The sequence below is a fragment of the Bos grunniens genome, chromosome 10 (genome assembly GCF_055505025.1).
Source record: "Bos grunniens cultivar Pamir isolate PY7600 chromosome 10, Bosgru_T2T1.0, whole genome shotgun sequence".
Lineage (NCBI taxonomy): Eukaryota > Metazoa > Chordata > Mammalia > Artiodactyla > Bovidae > Bos > Bos grunniens.
Genome location: NC_141174.1, coordinates 29,239,050 through 29,256,892, shown reverse-complemented (window position 1 = coordinate 29,256,892; position 17,843 = coordinate 29,239,050). Strand labels below are relative to the sequence as shown.

Here is a 17,843-nt window from a genome sequence, read left to right as displayed (position 1 = left end):
TCACCAACTCCTCAAGCTTGCTCAAACTCATGTCCATCGAGTCAGTGATGCCATCCAACCATCTCATCCTCTGTCATTCCCTTCTGTCTTCAATCTTTCCCAGCATCATGGTCTTTTCTAAAGAGTCAGTTCTTCACATCAGGTGGGCAAAGTACTGGAGTTTCAGCTTCAGCATCAGTCCATCCAATGAATATTCAGGACTGATTTCCTTTAGGATGGACTGATTGGATCTCCCTGTAGTCCAAGGGACTCTCAAGAGTCTTCTCCAACATCACAGTTCAAAACTATCAATTCTTTGGTGCTCAGCCTTCTTTATGGTCTAACTCTCAAATCCATCCATGACTACTGGAAAAACCATAGCTTTGACTAGGCGTACCTTCGTCAGTGAAGTACTATCTCTGCTTTTGAATATGCTGTCTAGGTTTGTCAGAGCTTTTCTTCCAAGGAGCAAGTGTCTTTCAATTTTATGGCTGCAGTCACCATCTGCAGTGATTTTGGAGCCCAAGAAAATAAAGTGTGTCACTGTTTGCATTGTTTCCCCATCTAGTTGCCATGAAGTGATGGGACCAGATGCCATGATCTTAGTTTTCTGAATGTTGAGTTTTAAGCCAGCTTTTTCACTCTCCTATATTACTTTCATCAGGAGGCTCTTTAGTTCCTCTTCACTTTCTGGCATGAGGGTGGTGTCATTTACAAATCTAAGGTTCTTGATATTTCTCCTGGCAATATTGACTCCAGCTTGTGCTTCATCCAGCCTGGCATTTTACATACTCTGCATATAAGTTAAATAAGCAGGGTGACAATATACAGCTATGATGTACTCATTTCCCAATTTGGAACCAGATTGTTGTTCCATGTCCGGTTCTAACTGTTGCCTCTTGACCTGCATACAGGTTTGTCAGGAGGCAGGTAAGGTGGTCTGGTAATTCCATCTCTTGAAGAATTTTTCACAGTTTGTTGTGCTCCACACAGTCAAAGGCTTTAGCATAGTCAATAAAGCAGAAGTAGATGTATTTTTCTGGAATTCTCTTGCTTTTTCTATGATCCAATGGATGTTGGCAATTTGATCTCTGTGTTTCCTCTGCCTTTTCTAAACCCAGAGTGAACATCTGGAAGTTCTCGGTTCACGTGTTGAAGCCTAGCTGGGAGAAGTTTGAGCCTTACTTTGCTAGCGTGTGAGATGAGTGCAATTGTGCAATAGTTTGAACAGTCTTTCCATTGCCTTTCTTTGGGATTGCCTAGTGGCTCAGTTGATAAAGAATCTGCCTGCAATGCAGAAGACCTGGGTTCAATTCCTATGTCGGGAAGATCCTCGGGAGAATGGAATGGCAATGCACTCCAATATTCTTGCCTGGAGAATTCCTTAGACAAAGAAGCCTGGTGGGTACTGTCAATGGGGTTTCATAGAGTCAGACACAACTGAGTGACTAACACTTTCACTTTCACTCACATCCATACATGACTACTGGAAAAACCATAGCTTTGACTATATGGACTTATATATCTTAGGGTTGCAAAAATTTCTTATATGTTTTTTCCTAGGAGTTTTGTAAAGTTTTATAGTTCAATCTATGATTAATTTTTATACCCACACACATAGTGTGAACTATGGGTTGATGTTCTACTTTATTAATAAAATTCGTTTTGCTCAAGCATACTTATTTGAAAGACTTCAGTTTCCCCCATTAAATTGCTTTGGAATCTTTTTTAAAAAACAAAAACAAACAAAAAAACAGTGGACCATATTTCCATAGTCCTATTTCTGGACTAAATTCTGTTGATTAATTAGTTTACCTTTTTGCCATTATCAAATTGTTGATCAGTGTAGCTGTATCGTAAGTCTTAAAAGCAGGTAGGTTGGTACTCCCACTTTGTTCTTTTTAAAAATTAGTTTGAATATTCTAAGTCCTTATGTTTCCTTATACACCTTAGAGTATGCTTGTCAAATTTTACAAAATGTCTGCTTGAATATTGGTTTAGATTGCATTAAATCAGAATAATTTGGGAAAATTAATATCTTAACAATACTGAGTCTTCTCTAATTTTTTTCTCAGGAATATTTTATTGCTTTTGGTATAGTAGATTGGAATGCCTCCTGTTAAACTTTAGGATATAGGTATATAATTGTCTATATTTGTGACATCTTTGTCAGTTTTTTTCATTAGTATTATGCTGGCCTCATAAAGTGGATTGAGAAATGCTCTCTTTTCCTCTGCTTTCTGGAAGAGTTGTATAGATGTTGGTGTTATTTGACCTTCATAGAACTCTGTACCTCAAAACTGCAGAATGTTTTTTCTTTTTAAGTCACATTATCACAGTGGACTGTATGTTGAGTCATACAAATCTATACACTTACTGATTTTTTTCTTAGTTTCTCTGTCAACTAACTACTGAGGAAAGGGTGTCAAAATCTCTAGTTTTATTTTGAGTTTGTCTGTTTCTCCTTTGAGCTCGGTTAGTTTTTCCATCACATGTTTTGAAACCCTGTTAATAGTTTCATACACACTTACAATTTTTATGTCTTCATGAGTTGATCATTTTATTGTTTTAAAATATAATTCCTCTCTGGTAAAACTATTGTCTTGATGTTAATAGCTGCGTCAACTTCTTTATACTTACAGTTTGAATAACTTATTTTTTAAATCCTTTTGCTTGTCTTGATAACTTGTATTTGTACTTATGGTCATTAAATAATTGGGTCTTGCTTTTTTCTTCAGTTTGACAATCTTTACTTTCAAATGTGGTCTTTATTTCATTTGCATCTAATGTGTGGAAATTATTGCATTTAAGTATATCATTTTGCTATTTGCTTTCTAAATGTTGCTTCTGATTTTCATCTTCTGTTGCTCTTACTAGTTTCTTTTTGTGTTAATCATCTATGTGCTTAGTTTTCCATTTAAATTCCTCTAAAATTTTAGCTATACACATTCGTATTTTCTTTTTTCATGGATTTTCTAAGAATTACACATGCATCCTTAGTTTATCACAGTCCACTTAGAGTTAGTATTGTACTGCTTTATATTTGCTCTTTGTTGTATGTCACATTATACAACTTTGTGACAGAATAAGTCACTTCCTTCCCCTCTCCTTTGTGCTATTGTTATCTCATGTTTTACTTTTCCAGTGTCAACTCTCCACTCCCACAGAAGAGTATATACTTTCTTCAGTTGTCTTTCAGAAAAAGTAAAAGGAGAAAACATCCAATATTTTTTATTTTTACTCACATATTTACCATTGCTTTTCAATCCTTCCCTTAGATCTGAGATTTAGTTTGTTGCCAGTTCCCTTTCTTTTACGAACTTCCTCTAACATTTCTTGAAATGAAGGTCTGATGAACACTCTTTTTATTTACATAAAAATGTATTACTTCACATACTTTTTTGAAGGATGATTTCTCTGGATATAGGATTTAGTGTTGATGTTTTATTTTTGCTTTCAGCTCTTAAACGTATCATTTTGTTGTGTTTTGGCTTCCAATGTCTCTGAGAGATGACAGTTTTGTTTTATTATTTTCTAGTATGCAATGCATTTCTCTTTCTCTTCTTACTTTTAAATATTTTGTTTTATCTTTGATTTTCAGTTACTTGACAATGATGTGCCTCACTGCAGAACTTTTGAGCTAGATTATTAAAATGTTTGATTCTGTATGTTGATTTTTTTCTGTATGTTTTTTCAGCACATTTGGGTGACTCCCAGTTCTTATTTTTTCAAGTACTTTTCTTCCACATATTTTTGTTTTGTTTTTCCCTCCTTGAAGTCCAGTTATACATATTTCAGACAACTAGATATGCTATCCTTGTTCACTGAGGTTTTGTTTATTTTCTTTCCAAATTTTTTATGTTCTTCAGATTGATTACTTTTTATTGAGCTCCTTCAAAATTCATTGCCATCTCCAACCTGCTAAAAAGCAAACTGAATTTTTTAACTTTGAAGATTTAATTTTCAATTTTAAGTTTATTTAGTTTTTTTAATATTGTTTTCATTTCTCCACTGAAATTATCCTTATTTATGTTCATTATGATCACCCTTTCCTTTGATTCTTTGAAGTTATACAATAGATACTTTAAAGATGTTGTCTTCTGCATCCAAAATCTGAGTCATCTTGAGGCTAGTTTCAGTTGAATGCTGTTTTTCCTTGGTGATTCACATTTTTCTTATTTCTTTGTATGTCTAGTGACTTCTGATTGTATACTAGACATTGTGGATCAAATGTTATAAAGATATTGGATTCTTTAATCTTACTGTAAAGAGTATTGCTTTTCATTTTAGCCTAGTTTCAACAGTGAAATTACTAGTTGATTCCTTTGAGTATAATGGTTTATAGTTTGTTATGTTGGACTTATTTCAGTTTTACTCAGTCTAATTTCTAGTGTTAGCCCTTCTAAAGTTTGAACAGAAAATCTGGAGTGTCTACCAAGCTACTCTGCCTTGGCCAAATTCAAACTCCTAACTCAGACTCTGCTGAGACAGGCTTCAGACAAAATGTCTAATCAAATTTTTAGTCCTCTAGCTATTACTTTTTCTAATTTTCTTGAATTTTTCCATACGTATACACAGTACAGATTTCAGCCAAATGCTTGAGCTAAATTCATATGCAGATTTTGGAGCTCTCTCTCTCTCTCTGGGTCCCTCTTTTCTAGGATTTCCTTTTCCATTTCCAGTTGCTCTGGTTGCCTTGAATCCTGCCCTCTGACACCTCAGGTCAATAAGGCTTGTGATTTCTGCCTGAGTCCTTGATGCCCTGTGCCTCATAGACTTAGGAATGCTTTTAGCAGATAAATAGTATAACCATGTAGTCATCCAGTAATGTTTTCTTCTTTAACAAATTAGATCTCCTCTAGTTTCTACCTTCTGTTCATTCTCTATGCCTTCAGATAGTTTAATTTTTTTACATGAATTTATAATTATTATTAGGTTAGTTCAAGTCATGTACTCTGCTGCTGTCATAACTAGAATCTTCAATATTATAACTTTTCCCCAGTGCAGTGATCTTTATGTTACTCATAAAAGTTTTTCCATGTGACTAATTAATATTTAGCTGTTACAAGTGCCATCTCTTTGTTCATATATGAAATGGAGTTGTCAAAACATCTCATACAAGGTATAGGGTGACATAACAAGTGTGCACAGGAGAACCAGTTTGTAATCCTTCCTCTGCCACTAACTAGCTGCCTGACATATAGGTATGTGCCTTAAGTAGTCTCAGCCTTAGTTTCTATTCTGTAGAATGAACGAGTTAGGTTATATCAATGTTTTTCAACCTTTAAAAAAATGTCAGGACTTTTATTTTTTCCCAACAGAATCTTATAAAAATATAAACTGAATTAAAGCAAAACAGCCCTGATTGTACAGAGTGTATAGCTCAGCCTGCTCAGAGCAACCACCCACATCTTTACTTTTACCGTGGGTGGCATTGAAGCTCCTTTGTGGAATCCCAGACCTCCACAGAGCATAGTCTGAAAAAAAAATCAAGGTTGATGATTTATATAAATCTTTTCCTATCCTGTTTGAGTTAAAAAATGACTGGATTATGCATCTAAAAATGTGGTCATTTTTTTAAGGATCTGAGAGGGGCAATTGTCACCTTTGACCCTCCCTTTGTGCTTTTTTTCACTTTAACCAACTTCTTGTTCTTATTTCTATCCTTATCCAACCACCCTGGGCAAACACTTGCTGTAGGTATTGAGAAATCTGGTATATTAGGGATTCTTGCAATTGTAGCTAAAATGAGCACTCAGGTACCGCACCACCGAGCACAACCCACCTCTTCATGTCTCCATGTCCCATCTACAATATATGAACAGTACTTCCCTCCACCTAATTGCTCCTATGTGGGTGGGAAGGAATTAATAAGTTTGGATCTGCACTGATCATTTATAAAGTCTTTCTCCATCTGTAAAATAGCAGCAGACAGGCTTAAGAAAGCCTCTCTTTGCACCACCAGTTGGTGGTTTTGTTGCCTTAAAAGAAACAACAAAATGAGCAGGTGTTGAGCACTGCCCACATCCAGACAGCACTGCCCACATCCAGACAGCACTGCCAACTCTTACAGAGTGCTCCACCTCTAAACTTGGAAAAATGCATAGTGAGGGAAGGAAGCTGATACAACCCACATTGTCAGCTTAATTTTCTCTTATTCCAGCCCTCGTTTCTTTCATCCTTTCCCTGAAACAGTTCTGAGGAGTTTTCAAGTCAGACCCTGCAAGAATAGGCATTCTTCCCTTTGCTTATAAATGGCAGGGCTTCCTAGATGGGTTTCCATATAGGGCACTGCTGCGATGAGTAATAATAATAATCATTAACATTTTTTAGCATATCATATGCCAAGCATTTTTTTCCCCCTTTCATGATTTATCCCACTTAGCCCTATCAACAACTTTAAGATGTAAGGAATATCAAGATAAGGACATTGTAGTTCAGAAAGATTAAGGAACTTGCTTAGATCTCAGACCAGCAAATGGAAGGTCCCAGATTCATACAGAGGCAGCTTGACTCCAGATTCTGCCTTCACTGATGTTAGACCTGGACAGGCAGTTTCTGGGCACTGAGACCCCACTTTCCTGTCTTTTCATTGTGAAAGATGAAGATGGCATTTCCTCTGCCTCTGTTCACAAGAAAAAAAAAAGATTCAGTAAAAATCAAAGGGAGGAATATTCTGATTGCACTGCTATAGAGACTTGGTATTGATGGATCTATAGATAACTCTCTCTTTTCATTCAGTCATGAACTTCCTGTCAGTGCAAGAAGCCCACAGTAGCAACTCAATAGTGTGTGAACAGAGGGAAGGAGCTGGGTGGCCATGCATCAGGAAGATTGCAGAAGAGTCTGACTTTTCTTTGGTGGTGGATACTGAGGTGGTGTCTAAGATCTCTCCAAATTCTGTGATTGAGTGAAGTGAACAATCTCAACTTCAAGATGTGTCCACATCCTTGGCATTTGTGCAACATTTTCTCTGTTATTTTAGCAAGCTAATTGGATGAAGAGGTGAAGATTTTAATACAAATTTCCATTTGTATTAAATATTATTTTCTAAGTGCTTAGCTTGAAAGAGGTTTGAATTGTGTTTCAGAAAGCACTATCTTATGTCTGAAAATTAAGTGCCACAACTTAGACAAGACTTCAGTCAGTTCAGTTCAGTTCAGTCGCTCAGTCGTGTACGACTCTTTTCGACCCCATGAATTGCTGCACACCAGGCCTCCCTGTCCATCACCAACTCCTGGAGTTCAATCAAACTCACGTCCATCGAGTCGGTGATGCCATCCAGCCATCTCATCCTCTGTCGTCCCCTTCTCCTCCTGCCCCCAATCCTTCCCAGCATCAGAGTCTTTTCCAATGAGTCAACTCTTCGCATGAGGTGCCCAAAGTACTGGAGTTTCAGCTTTAGCATCATTCCTTCCAAAGAACACCCAGGGCTGATCTCCTTCAGAATGGACTGGTTGGATCTCCTTGCAGTCCAAGGGACTCTCAAGAGTCTTCTCCAACACCACAGTTCAAAAGCATCAGTTCTTTGGCGCTCAGCTTTCTTCACAGTCCAACTCTCACATCCATACATGACCACTGGAAAAACCATAACCTTGACTAGACGGACCTTTGTTGGCAAAGACTTAGTGATTTTCAAAGATTTAAGTTGAATGAAATCCAGATCCACTCTAGTTGTTGGCGCAGACTCATTACAAGGAAAGTAGCAGCTGGGAACTTTCAAAAAGGTAAGAATCAAATTTTGAATTTGAGAAAATAACTGATTGGTGAGAGAACATGGAAAATAATGTGGCAAAACCATTGACCTGGAAACCTGGAGACCTCCATTTGGTCCTGGCTTGGTATACACTTTGCCTCTTTGGGTTTTGGCTTCTCTTTGTGAAAATGAGAGAATAGATGGATGCTCATGAAAATCCTTTCTAACCCAACCTATGTGATTTTATATTCTTAATGACCAAACACAGTTGTATAGATTTTGACCAGGATTTTTTTCCTTCAAGCAAGAGGTGACAGAAGGAGCATAATGTGGTCATAATAATATTGATGTTGGAGCCAGACCACCTGGGTTTGAATCCTGGTTACAATGTTTATTAATGTTTGCCTGTTATCACTGTGGCAAATTACTGACCTCATGATGCCTCAGTTTCCCCATTCACAGAATGGGGATAATAAAGTACTGATTTCATTGGGTTATTGTGAGGAGTAAATAAGTTATCAGATGTAACTTTCTAGAATAGTGCCTGGCTCATGATCAATGCTGTATATGGGATTGCTTTTATTGTTATAATAGCACCACTATTGACTTCTGTTGCTACCAGTGGGTTTTTAGGAGAGATGATAGGTTTCATTTTTAGACAGAGAATTTCCTGAGATCCTTGAGGACTGAGGCTTAGAATAGCATGTGCAGTTGCATTTAGAATCCCATGAGGAGAATGGACCAGTTATACTGCAGCCTGGGTGCGTTCACTCTCATACAGGGTGACTCTTCTTCCCACTGCTCTCTCCTCACAAAAGAAGCAATGTCCTGGCAGATTTCAGAGTGGGAATGGCAAAACCCCCTCTCGCGCACTCTGGAAAGTAATCTAGATATGGCTCTAGTGTCCTGAGGCAATAATGTCTGATGATTTGTGCACTGACCAAGAACAGAGGTTCTATGTTCAAGTCCCAGCTTTGTTACTTTGCTAACTTTTTTGCCTAAGATAAGTTACTTAATCTCTTTATGCCTCTGTTTCCTATCTCTAAAATGAGAGTAATAATAATTATCCCTACTTCATGGTGTTGCTGTGGTGATTAAATGGAATAATATATGTGAAGTCCCCAGAAGATACCTGGCATATAGTCTATGTTTAGTTAATGGGAAACATTATAATTACTGTTATGATTATGCAACAGGGAAGAGTAATTTTAAATTTATGCTGGATCTGTTTCTGTGACTTTAACCCTTTTTTGGTATTATAAGAATACATAATGGTCTGCCTCAGGGAGATAACCTGGGCAGCCCAACTGTGAAGGATTTTAAGGAAGTGAAACTAGCACATCCCCCTGCATTCTAGGGGACATTTGCAAGGACTGAATAGTCTTTTTACTTTGTTTCCTCACCCCGCTCTGCCCCCTGCCCCCCAACCTCTGATCTATAAAGAACCTGGCAACCAGGCCCTGACATGATAGCCTGCCAACTTCTTGGTCAGCCGACTCTCCGATTAAAGTCTCTTCCTTGCCGCAACCCTTTGAGAATCAGATTCATTGGCCTGTCGTGCAGCGGGCAGAGCTAGCTTGGACTCAGTAATGGTTATTATATTGAGTGAGGAGAATCTGGGCTCTGTGGATGATCAGTGACTCACTGGGAAAAAAATCAGGGACCCCACACTGTTAAATTAATGAATTCTAATTCTTAATTTTATATATGAGGAGATACTTGTGGACTAACTCACTTAATTTGAAATTGATGACTTTTGACTCTGAAAAGTTTTAATAGTAAAACAATAGTATACTATTAATGATATTAGTCACTATTAATACAATTAATATATGTTAATGTAATTAATGTAATTAAGTATATTAATAGTATGTAACTTAATAGTAATACAGTTCAGTCCAGTTGCTCAGTTGTGTCTGACTCTTTGTGACCCCATGGACTGCTGCATGCCAGGCTTCCCTGTCCATCACCAACTCCCAGAGCCTACTCAAACTCATGTTCATTGAGTCGGTGATGCCATCCAACCATCTCATCCCCTGTTGTCCCCTTCTCCTCCCACCTTCAATCTTTCCCAGCATCAGGGTCTTTTCCAATAAGTCAGTTCTTCGCATCAGGTAGCCGAAGTATTGGAGTTTCAGCTTCAACATCAGTCCTTCCAATGAACACCCAGGACTGATCTCCTTTAGGAGGGCCAGTTGGATCTCCTTGCAGTCCAAGGGACTCTCAAGAGTCTTCTCCAACACCACAGTTCAAAAGCATCAATTCTTTGGCACTCAGCTTTCTTTATAGTCCAACTCTCACATCCATACATGACTACTGGAAAAACCATAGCTTTGACTAGACGGACCTTTGCTGGCAAAGTAATGTCTCTGCTTTTTCATATGCTGTCTAGGTTGGTCATAACTTTTCTTCCAAGGAGTAAGTGTCTTTTAATTTCATGGCTAAAGTCACCATCTGCAATGATTTTGGAGCCCAAAAAATAAAGTCTGTCACTGTTTCCATTGTTTCCCCATCTGTTTCCCATGAAGTGATAGGATAGATGCCATGATCTTAGTTTTAAGCCAACTTTTTCACTCTCCTCTTTCACTTTCATCAAGAGGCTCTTTAGTTTTTCTTCGCTTTCTGCTGTTAAGTGTGGGGTCATCTGCATATCTGAGGTTATTGATATTTCTACTGGCAATCTTGATTTCAGCTTGTGCTTCATCCAGCCCAGCATATTGCGTGATGTACTCTGCATATAAGTTAAATAAGTAGGGTGACAAAATATAGCCTTGACGTACTCCTTTCCTGATTTGGAACCAGTCAGTTGTTCCGTGTCCAGTTCTAACTGTTGCTTCTTGGCCTGCATACAGATTTCTCAGGAGGCAGGCCATGTGGCCTGGTATAGTAATACTAATGGAATACAAATGGCCTAGTAGTACACATGGAATGGAATCTCAGAGTTGGAAAAAGTGCCAGTGGATGTCTAATACAGCCACTTCTCCAGTACATATATCCCCCTGAGTACCTCCCAGGCGTGTAGATGGTCCTATACTCTAAAGGTGGGGAAAGTTTAGTTTTGGTTTTTTGGTCCTGTTAGTCTATGGATCTCGTCCATATGTGATGGTCCATCCCATGCTAGAGAACTATGACTAGCACACTGAGACTTGAGGAGACTGTTTATTGTAATGGTGTTCTATTGGATGGTAATGGAATCTCTTCTAACACTTAGCTTTCAATGTCTTGCCATGGGTCTGGTCCCAGATAACAATAAAATTGAGTGAGCTGAAAACAATATGCTCTTAAGTCATTGGATCAGCTACTCCATAAAAGAGAGAAATAGATTGAATGTTGACACCTGTCACGTAGAAAGTTTGGAGTCAGAGAATTTAGATCCAGAAAAGACCTGGAAAATGATCCATACATTAGAAGTGATCCACAAATGAAGAAACAGGGTCAGAGAGATTGAGTCTCAGCCGCATAGACTCAGCTAGCTAATATGAGCGAGCACAAAGAATAAGAGTTCTTTCTACCACCTCTCTCCGATTCTCCAGCAGAGTGATTAGAAGTGTGACCTCTAGAGACAGACTGCCTTGTTTCAAATTTTGGTTCTACCCTCTCCTGGCAGTGTGATCTTCAGACAGTTGTAGACTTTTCTCTGCCTCAATTTTCATATGTGAAAGATGGGAACAATAATAGAGGTTTTGTGTGGATGAAATGAGATATGTATAAGACACTTAGGACACTTCCTGGCACATTAAAGACATTCAATAATTGCTTCCAAAGAGCCTCAGGAAAATCAGCTCTTAAGCCAGAGAGTAAATGTTTTGGCCAGGTGAGTGTTTTCAAGTATTTTCTCTTGCTTAAAATATGGCCTTTAAATTTCTTCCTAGCCTCTAATTCTTAACTGATCTTCAGGACCCACTGTCCTGTTAACAACCATATCCTTCCCTGGAACCACTGTGAGTTTTGGATGAAAAGAGGAAATCTTTAAAAAATAATTCCCTATTATTTATATTTCCAGTCCATATTCAGCAGATATTTACCGTGTCATCTGCCCTGTGCCTGACACAGAGAGAGTGCCTGCAGGGACACAGGGGTGGGTGGTCTTATGTGCTTCTTATCCTCAGGGTGTGTGCAAGTTAGATGGAACGGTTGGCAGTTAAATAGGTAATTTCTGCCACGAAGCTGGAGGAGGCACTGGCAGGACAGGCTAGAGCGTGATTTTACAGCACATGGAAGGAGCCTTAAATCCCTAAAGTTGACTTAAGAGATCAAGGAAGGACTCTCTGGAAGAAGTGATACCTCTGCTGAGACCTTAGTGGTGAGCTGGATTCTTGACTAGTTTAGATGGGGACTGGAGAAGAATATTCCGGACACAGGGATCATGTGTGAGTGTTGGGGGTGAGAGAAGGGCTCAGGCTTGAGAGAAAACACTGGGTATTCATCAATCCAGTCAACATTGAACAAGTGTTTAATTAAGTACTTACTCCTCAGCATGCATTGTTTTATATACTATAGAGACATCAGATAACAAAACAGGGGATATCTTTATTTTCATGGAATTTATTGGGGAGAAGAAAGAAAAAAATATCAAGTGCAGGGAACAGAACTCCTTCAGGTCAGTCACTCAGTCATGTCTGACTCTTTGCGACCCTGTGGACTGCAGCACGCCAGGCCTCCCTGTCCATCACCGACTCCTGGAGCCTACTCAAATTCATGTCCATCGTGTCGGTGATGCCATCCAACCATCTCATCCTCTGTCGTCCCCTTCTCTTCTAGCCTTCAATCTTTACCAGCATCAGGGTCTTTTCAAGTTTGTCGGTTCTTTGCATCAGGTGTTCAAAGTATTGGAGTTTCAGTTTCAGCATCAGTCCTTCCAATGAATATTCAAGATTTATTTCCTTTAGGATGGACTGATTGGATCTCCTTGCAGTCCAAGGGACTCTCAAGAGTCTTCTCCAACAGCACAGTTAAAAGCATCAGTTCTTCAGCACTCAGCCTTCTTTATAGTCCAACTCTCACATCCATACATGACTACTGGAAAAACCATAGCTTTGACTAGGTGGACTTTTGTGGGTAAAGTAATGTCTCCGCTTTTTAATATGCTGTCTAGGTAAGCCCACAAAGATCCTTAAGGTAGAACAATCAGGGAAGTGTTTAGGATGAAGTCAAGCTGAGACCGCAAAGTTGAGAGGAGTCAGCCAGGTAAACACCTGGGGAGGGAGGGTTTCTGGCAGAAGGAACAACATGGGCAAGGGCAGGAATGATCAGATACTGCTGGAGAAACGAAGAGGACTGACCAGTGCGCGGGGGTGGGGGAAGTCGTACGAATGATTCAGAGTGTCTGGGTTGGGTTGTTGGCGATGGAGAAAGGGATTTCTAGTATAAACTAGTTATTCATTATTTTTTAAGACACATACAATGTGGTGTCACTTTTCAAATCTGGGAAGCTTTTGGAAGATCTCAGTAGCTAATATCTCTTTTCTGAACTGGGTCTTCACTCTGTGTGTTAATAGCTGAGATGAGGCAAAGAGCATATTTTTCATCACCACCAGCTAGAAATACACATAAGATATACGTGTGTCCAGATGCTGGTCCTATTCCCAGTCGTGAGCACATGTCAGGAGCATAATGACCCAGCAGGCTGCCCAGCTCAACAAGAGGGCTCAGTATGTTGGTTACAGGGTGCTGGCAGGGGGGCGGCACAGGGAAGGGGGTACCAGTGTTCTCTTTGACCTCTAGCACAGTAGTTCTAATTACCCTTCTGAGCTTTCTTTCCCTGTTTCATTCTTTTGGACTCAAAACTTGTGTTTCAAAAGTGCTTTAAATTCTTTCTACCCACCTTTGGTCTGCTTTGATCCAGATTAATTGGCCACTGTTTCTCTGGATTACCTGTCTCTGTTTTCTTGGGGGCCCCATAGAAGACTCATGGCTCTTGTTTGCTTCCAGTTAACAGCTTCGGAGATGATGAAGAGCTGTCCACATCTTCTGACAGTGATGAGGAGGTGATCAAACAATTTGAGATTTCTGTGTCCCGGTCCCAGAGTTTCTGCTTGGGAGCATCTGAGAAAGGAAAGCAGACAGGATTGGAGCATAAACCAAAACCCAGTCACTGTCTCTCCACCCACAAAGAAGACAGCACAGGAGTGTCCACCTGCAAAGGTATTCTTTGCATCAAACCTTTCCTTTATCTAGACCAGGTATGTCTAATGGTAAGAATGATTTTGAGTCACTGCACTGGTATTTGCAAGTCCAGAGAGGAGAGCAAAAAGAAGAGGGATGTCCAGAAGGTGGGACAGGGCAAAAGGGCTGCTTCAGATCTTCCAAGGAGCCTCATGCAGAGAGAATGGATCAGCAGTACCAAAGTCTTAATCCTGAATTGTGGAAACCCCTTCCTTCCTCACAGTTTACTGCTTTGTACATTTTGACAGCTAATGACTAGAATGGTATTTTTTAAGGTTTATAAAATTTCATTCCATTCTGACAAGTACAAAAATGTTATATACATGTCTGCTGATGTTGCACTTCTGTGTCTTTCCTCCCATTTGAAAATGTAGGATCCATTTTCCATATATCTATGTAACCTCAGGAGATAGGTTGTATTATTAAAACAATAGGTATGTTTTACCTTCCAAATAAAAATAATGTATTTTCATAATATTGAATAATCTTTTTTAAACAACATGTACCCTGCACACTCTCCCTCATGCCCTGTAGTTTCTGGAGCCCAGCCTGTATTAGAATCTTGGGTATGAGCAGGTCTCTTGCCACCCTCCATCTTCATATTAAGTGTACTTTTCACAAAGGGAGAGGGGGACACTCAGGGCAGGGTGAGCACAGCCTGTGACTGTGAGTAAGGCTTGTCAAGGGTCCTTCTCCCTGCCCACCAGGCACACAAAAGAAGCTAGGGAAAGAACAGTATGATATTTCTTAGTGCTTTCCACAGCAAAGGTCTCTATCTCTCTGACTCCTTTATGCCCAGAACCCTGAATGGCATAGGACGTTGAAACAGGGAACAGTCTGTGAAGTGTATCTGGTTAAAAAAAAAAAGAAATAAGCCAGAGAAAATGTCAAACTGTCTACCATAGTGACCTGGTCTAAAATGACCTGGGTTCTCTAATCTTTTTCTTCTTTCCTCTGGGGCTGTGGCTCATCCAACCAATGGGGTCATAGTTGGTCTTCCTTGTTTTTCAGCACTTAGTAGTAGGAAGACAAAAAGGAGAGTGTAGAACTGAGAGACGATAACAGAGAAGAAATTTCTGATTTGATGATGTGGATGAAGTGGGCAAAAAAAGAACAAAGGAGGCAGAAAGGAAAATTAAAAAATGAGCCCTATTTTTTAGCAGGAATATAATAATTTGTGGATCTAATGTAATTTTACTTATTTACATGGGCCACGTAGCATTTTATTGCTCGTCTTTTTAGCCCAGGTAAGCCAAGAGATAAACACTCAGTGTAACCAAAGGATAGTAACAGTTGCCAGAGGCCCTCTGTAATCTCCTCACCCTCTCTCCTGTTTGGTTTTTCTCTGCTGTTACATCACAGCACTCTTCTCTCTCCACTGAGAGGGCAAATGTTAGCTAATGAAAGTTAATCGCAGTTGATCCCCTATGAGTAGCTTGTTTAATTCTAAAGCTAATGGCCCCATTTCCCAGAGGCCTAAGTGTCTAGATTTTGATTTATACAAACACACTGTTCTGAGAATTCTGACAAACACTCTAGCCCTCCACCTTCCTGGAATTAGCAGCAACTTTTGTCGTAACTGGTGTGATTCTGAGTTTTTTGACAGATCGTGATAGAAAGGCTACATTTTTCTCTACCGGAGGGTGGAATAAGTCTACTACACTGAATGAATTACCTGTACATTTTGAAGAAAATCAGCAGGAGTTTTCATAAGAATGATTAACTGCATGCAAAATTTTAGGTTATCAAATGCCATGGAAATGTTAATGTAATTTTTATTGCGTGATTTTTTCTGTGTCATTTCTTTTTGTTCATTTTTAGATCATTGAATTTGTGTCAGCAGTAAAGAATAATGAAAAGATTAAGCATGCACCCCAGAGAGAATTTTTTTAACTCCTATTCTCTATTTAGCTATTTTCCCCTCTACCTTAAACATGTTTTTCTAAGATCAAATTTGCATGCGTGCATGCTAAGTTGCTTCAGTTGTGTCTGACTCTTTGCGATCCTATGGACTGTAGGCCACCAGGTTCGTCAGTCCTTAGGATTCTCCAGGCAAGAATACTGGAATGGATTGCCATGCCCTCCTCCAGGGGATCTTTCCCACCCAGGAACAGAACCCTCATCTCTTATGTCTCCTGCGTTGGCAGGTGGGTTCTTTACTACTAGTACCACCTGGGAAGCCCCAAGATCAAATTTAATTGTAGACAATTCTTTCACTTAAAGGGTGCATTCAGAATGTAGAACCAGTGAAATTCAAGATCTAAACCCACTTAAAACCTTCATCATATTCCAGCTAAGTTCTCTCTTGTCTCACATATCTGATTTAGTGTTATTGTGAATTAGTTGTCACTGTATTCCTGATAATGTCAAAGAGGGCTTGTCCTAAGTGATCTGAATCAGGAGCTGTGCATGAGGTCTCTATGAATGTAAGATGGGCTACAGAATAATAGCCCACTTATTGGACTTTTTGTTTGTTTTGACCAAAGCCTTATTTTTGTTTGTGAAATATTTAGTTCTTAAGATGTTTCATAGTAGCTAATCATTACCTTCTTGGTGTCACTTAAAACAAGCCAGTTATCCCGTGTGTGTGTGTGTGTATTTTAAGAGACTTATTGCAAAGAATTGGCTTATGTGATTGTGGGAGCTCTGAAATCCACTGTTCAGAAGGAGAGGCTGAAACTCAGGAAGGAACTGAAGCTTCAGTCTATAGATGAAATTGCTTCTCCTCCGGGAATGCCTCAGTTCTCCTCTTAAGGCCTTTCAAGGGACTGATTATGTAGGATAATCCCCTCTACTGAAAGTCAACTTTAATTATATCTACAAAATGCCTTCACAGCAACTCCTAAATTAGCATTTGATTGAATAATTGAGGCCTATAGCCAAGCTGACACATAAAATTGACCATCACGAATGGTAGGCCAAAGTATGGGTGATGGAGGGAAGGGTCTTGTAGTAGAAAAGAAAGCATAAAAGGATAATAGGTTTATATTCCATCAAAGTGGGATATGGACTAAAAAATTTCCTCTCATAAAATAAATATGGTTGATGTGACACAATTATGCTCTATAATTTCTAAGAAGCCAGGATACATTTCTCAACAACAGGCGATTACTTTTCTGTATATGTTTAAGGTGACATGACCTTCTTTAATTTAAAGCATGTGAAGATGCTTTATGTAACAGTGAATAACCCTTCCCCCTCCTTGCAACTTGACTTGTCCCCCAGATTTGCCTTTCTAATTCATTCCTTGCTTGTCTGTCAAGGAAAATGGTTTGTTACATTAATATAGTTCTTATGTTTTTCAGTTATGAATAGCTTTTTAAGGCTTTAATGTAGCTTTTGAAAATTCTCTTATTACTGATCTAAGTATTATCACTGTAGAAGTTGAAGTCATGAGACAATTTTATGGGGGTAATTTCTTGGCAGAGTTAGATTTTGTGCTGAGATCCTGCTGGGCACCACACACGTTGATGGATGACCCACTGTTTAACAGGACATTTTAGTGTTCATGTATGTGAGGAATGGATGGGCTAATTAGAGCCTGAGAAGAAAATTCTGCTTTGTGTTATAGGGTTTTGCAAATGGAATAACCCTTGTTCCGTCATTTTCTGGGTCTTGTGTGTGTGTGTGTGTGTGTTTGCCAAATAACTGAAAGTATGAATGTCAAGATTTTAGGTATCCTATGAGAGTATTTCCAAGAGGCCTGAAGTGAATTATTAAGAAAAACAAGGCAGATGGAGAACTTCTCAATGGCTTGCCATGATTTGGCAAAATCCCAAATGAGGGGTTGGATTTTGTGCCCTGAAAACCAAGTCTTCCCAAAGATTGTTATATCTGGTCTGCAGAGGGTGATGATGTGTTTTTAAGTTTATGTGTTTATTGTAGGTGGGTCAAATATTGTCTGCTAAACCACTGTCCACACTGCTCCATATTGCTACACATCTGGTTGTTTCAAGTATCTGTTATCTGCGTAGCCTTGAAAGCTACTTGAGATTTAATAAAA

At 39.1% G+C, this 17,843-nt stretch overlaps 1 protein-coding gene across 1 annotated transcript in view; it reads left to right on the top strand.

Moving 5' to 3' along the window:
• The window catches only part of SYT16 (synaptotagmin 16), a 156,707-nt gene that overhangs the window by 97,733 nt on the left and 41,131 nt on the right, over positions 1–17,843 (top strand). Inside the window, exon 3 of the mRNA XM_086320364.1 lies at positions 13,607–13,819. Within this exon, the coding sequence (XP_086176490.1) occupies positions 13,607–13,819 (213 nt within the window). The remainder of the gene's footprint in view (positions 1–13,606; positions 13,820–17,843) is intronic.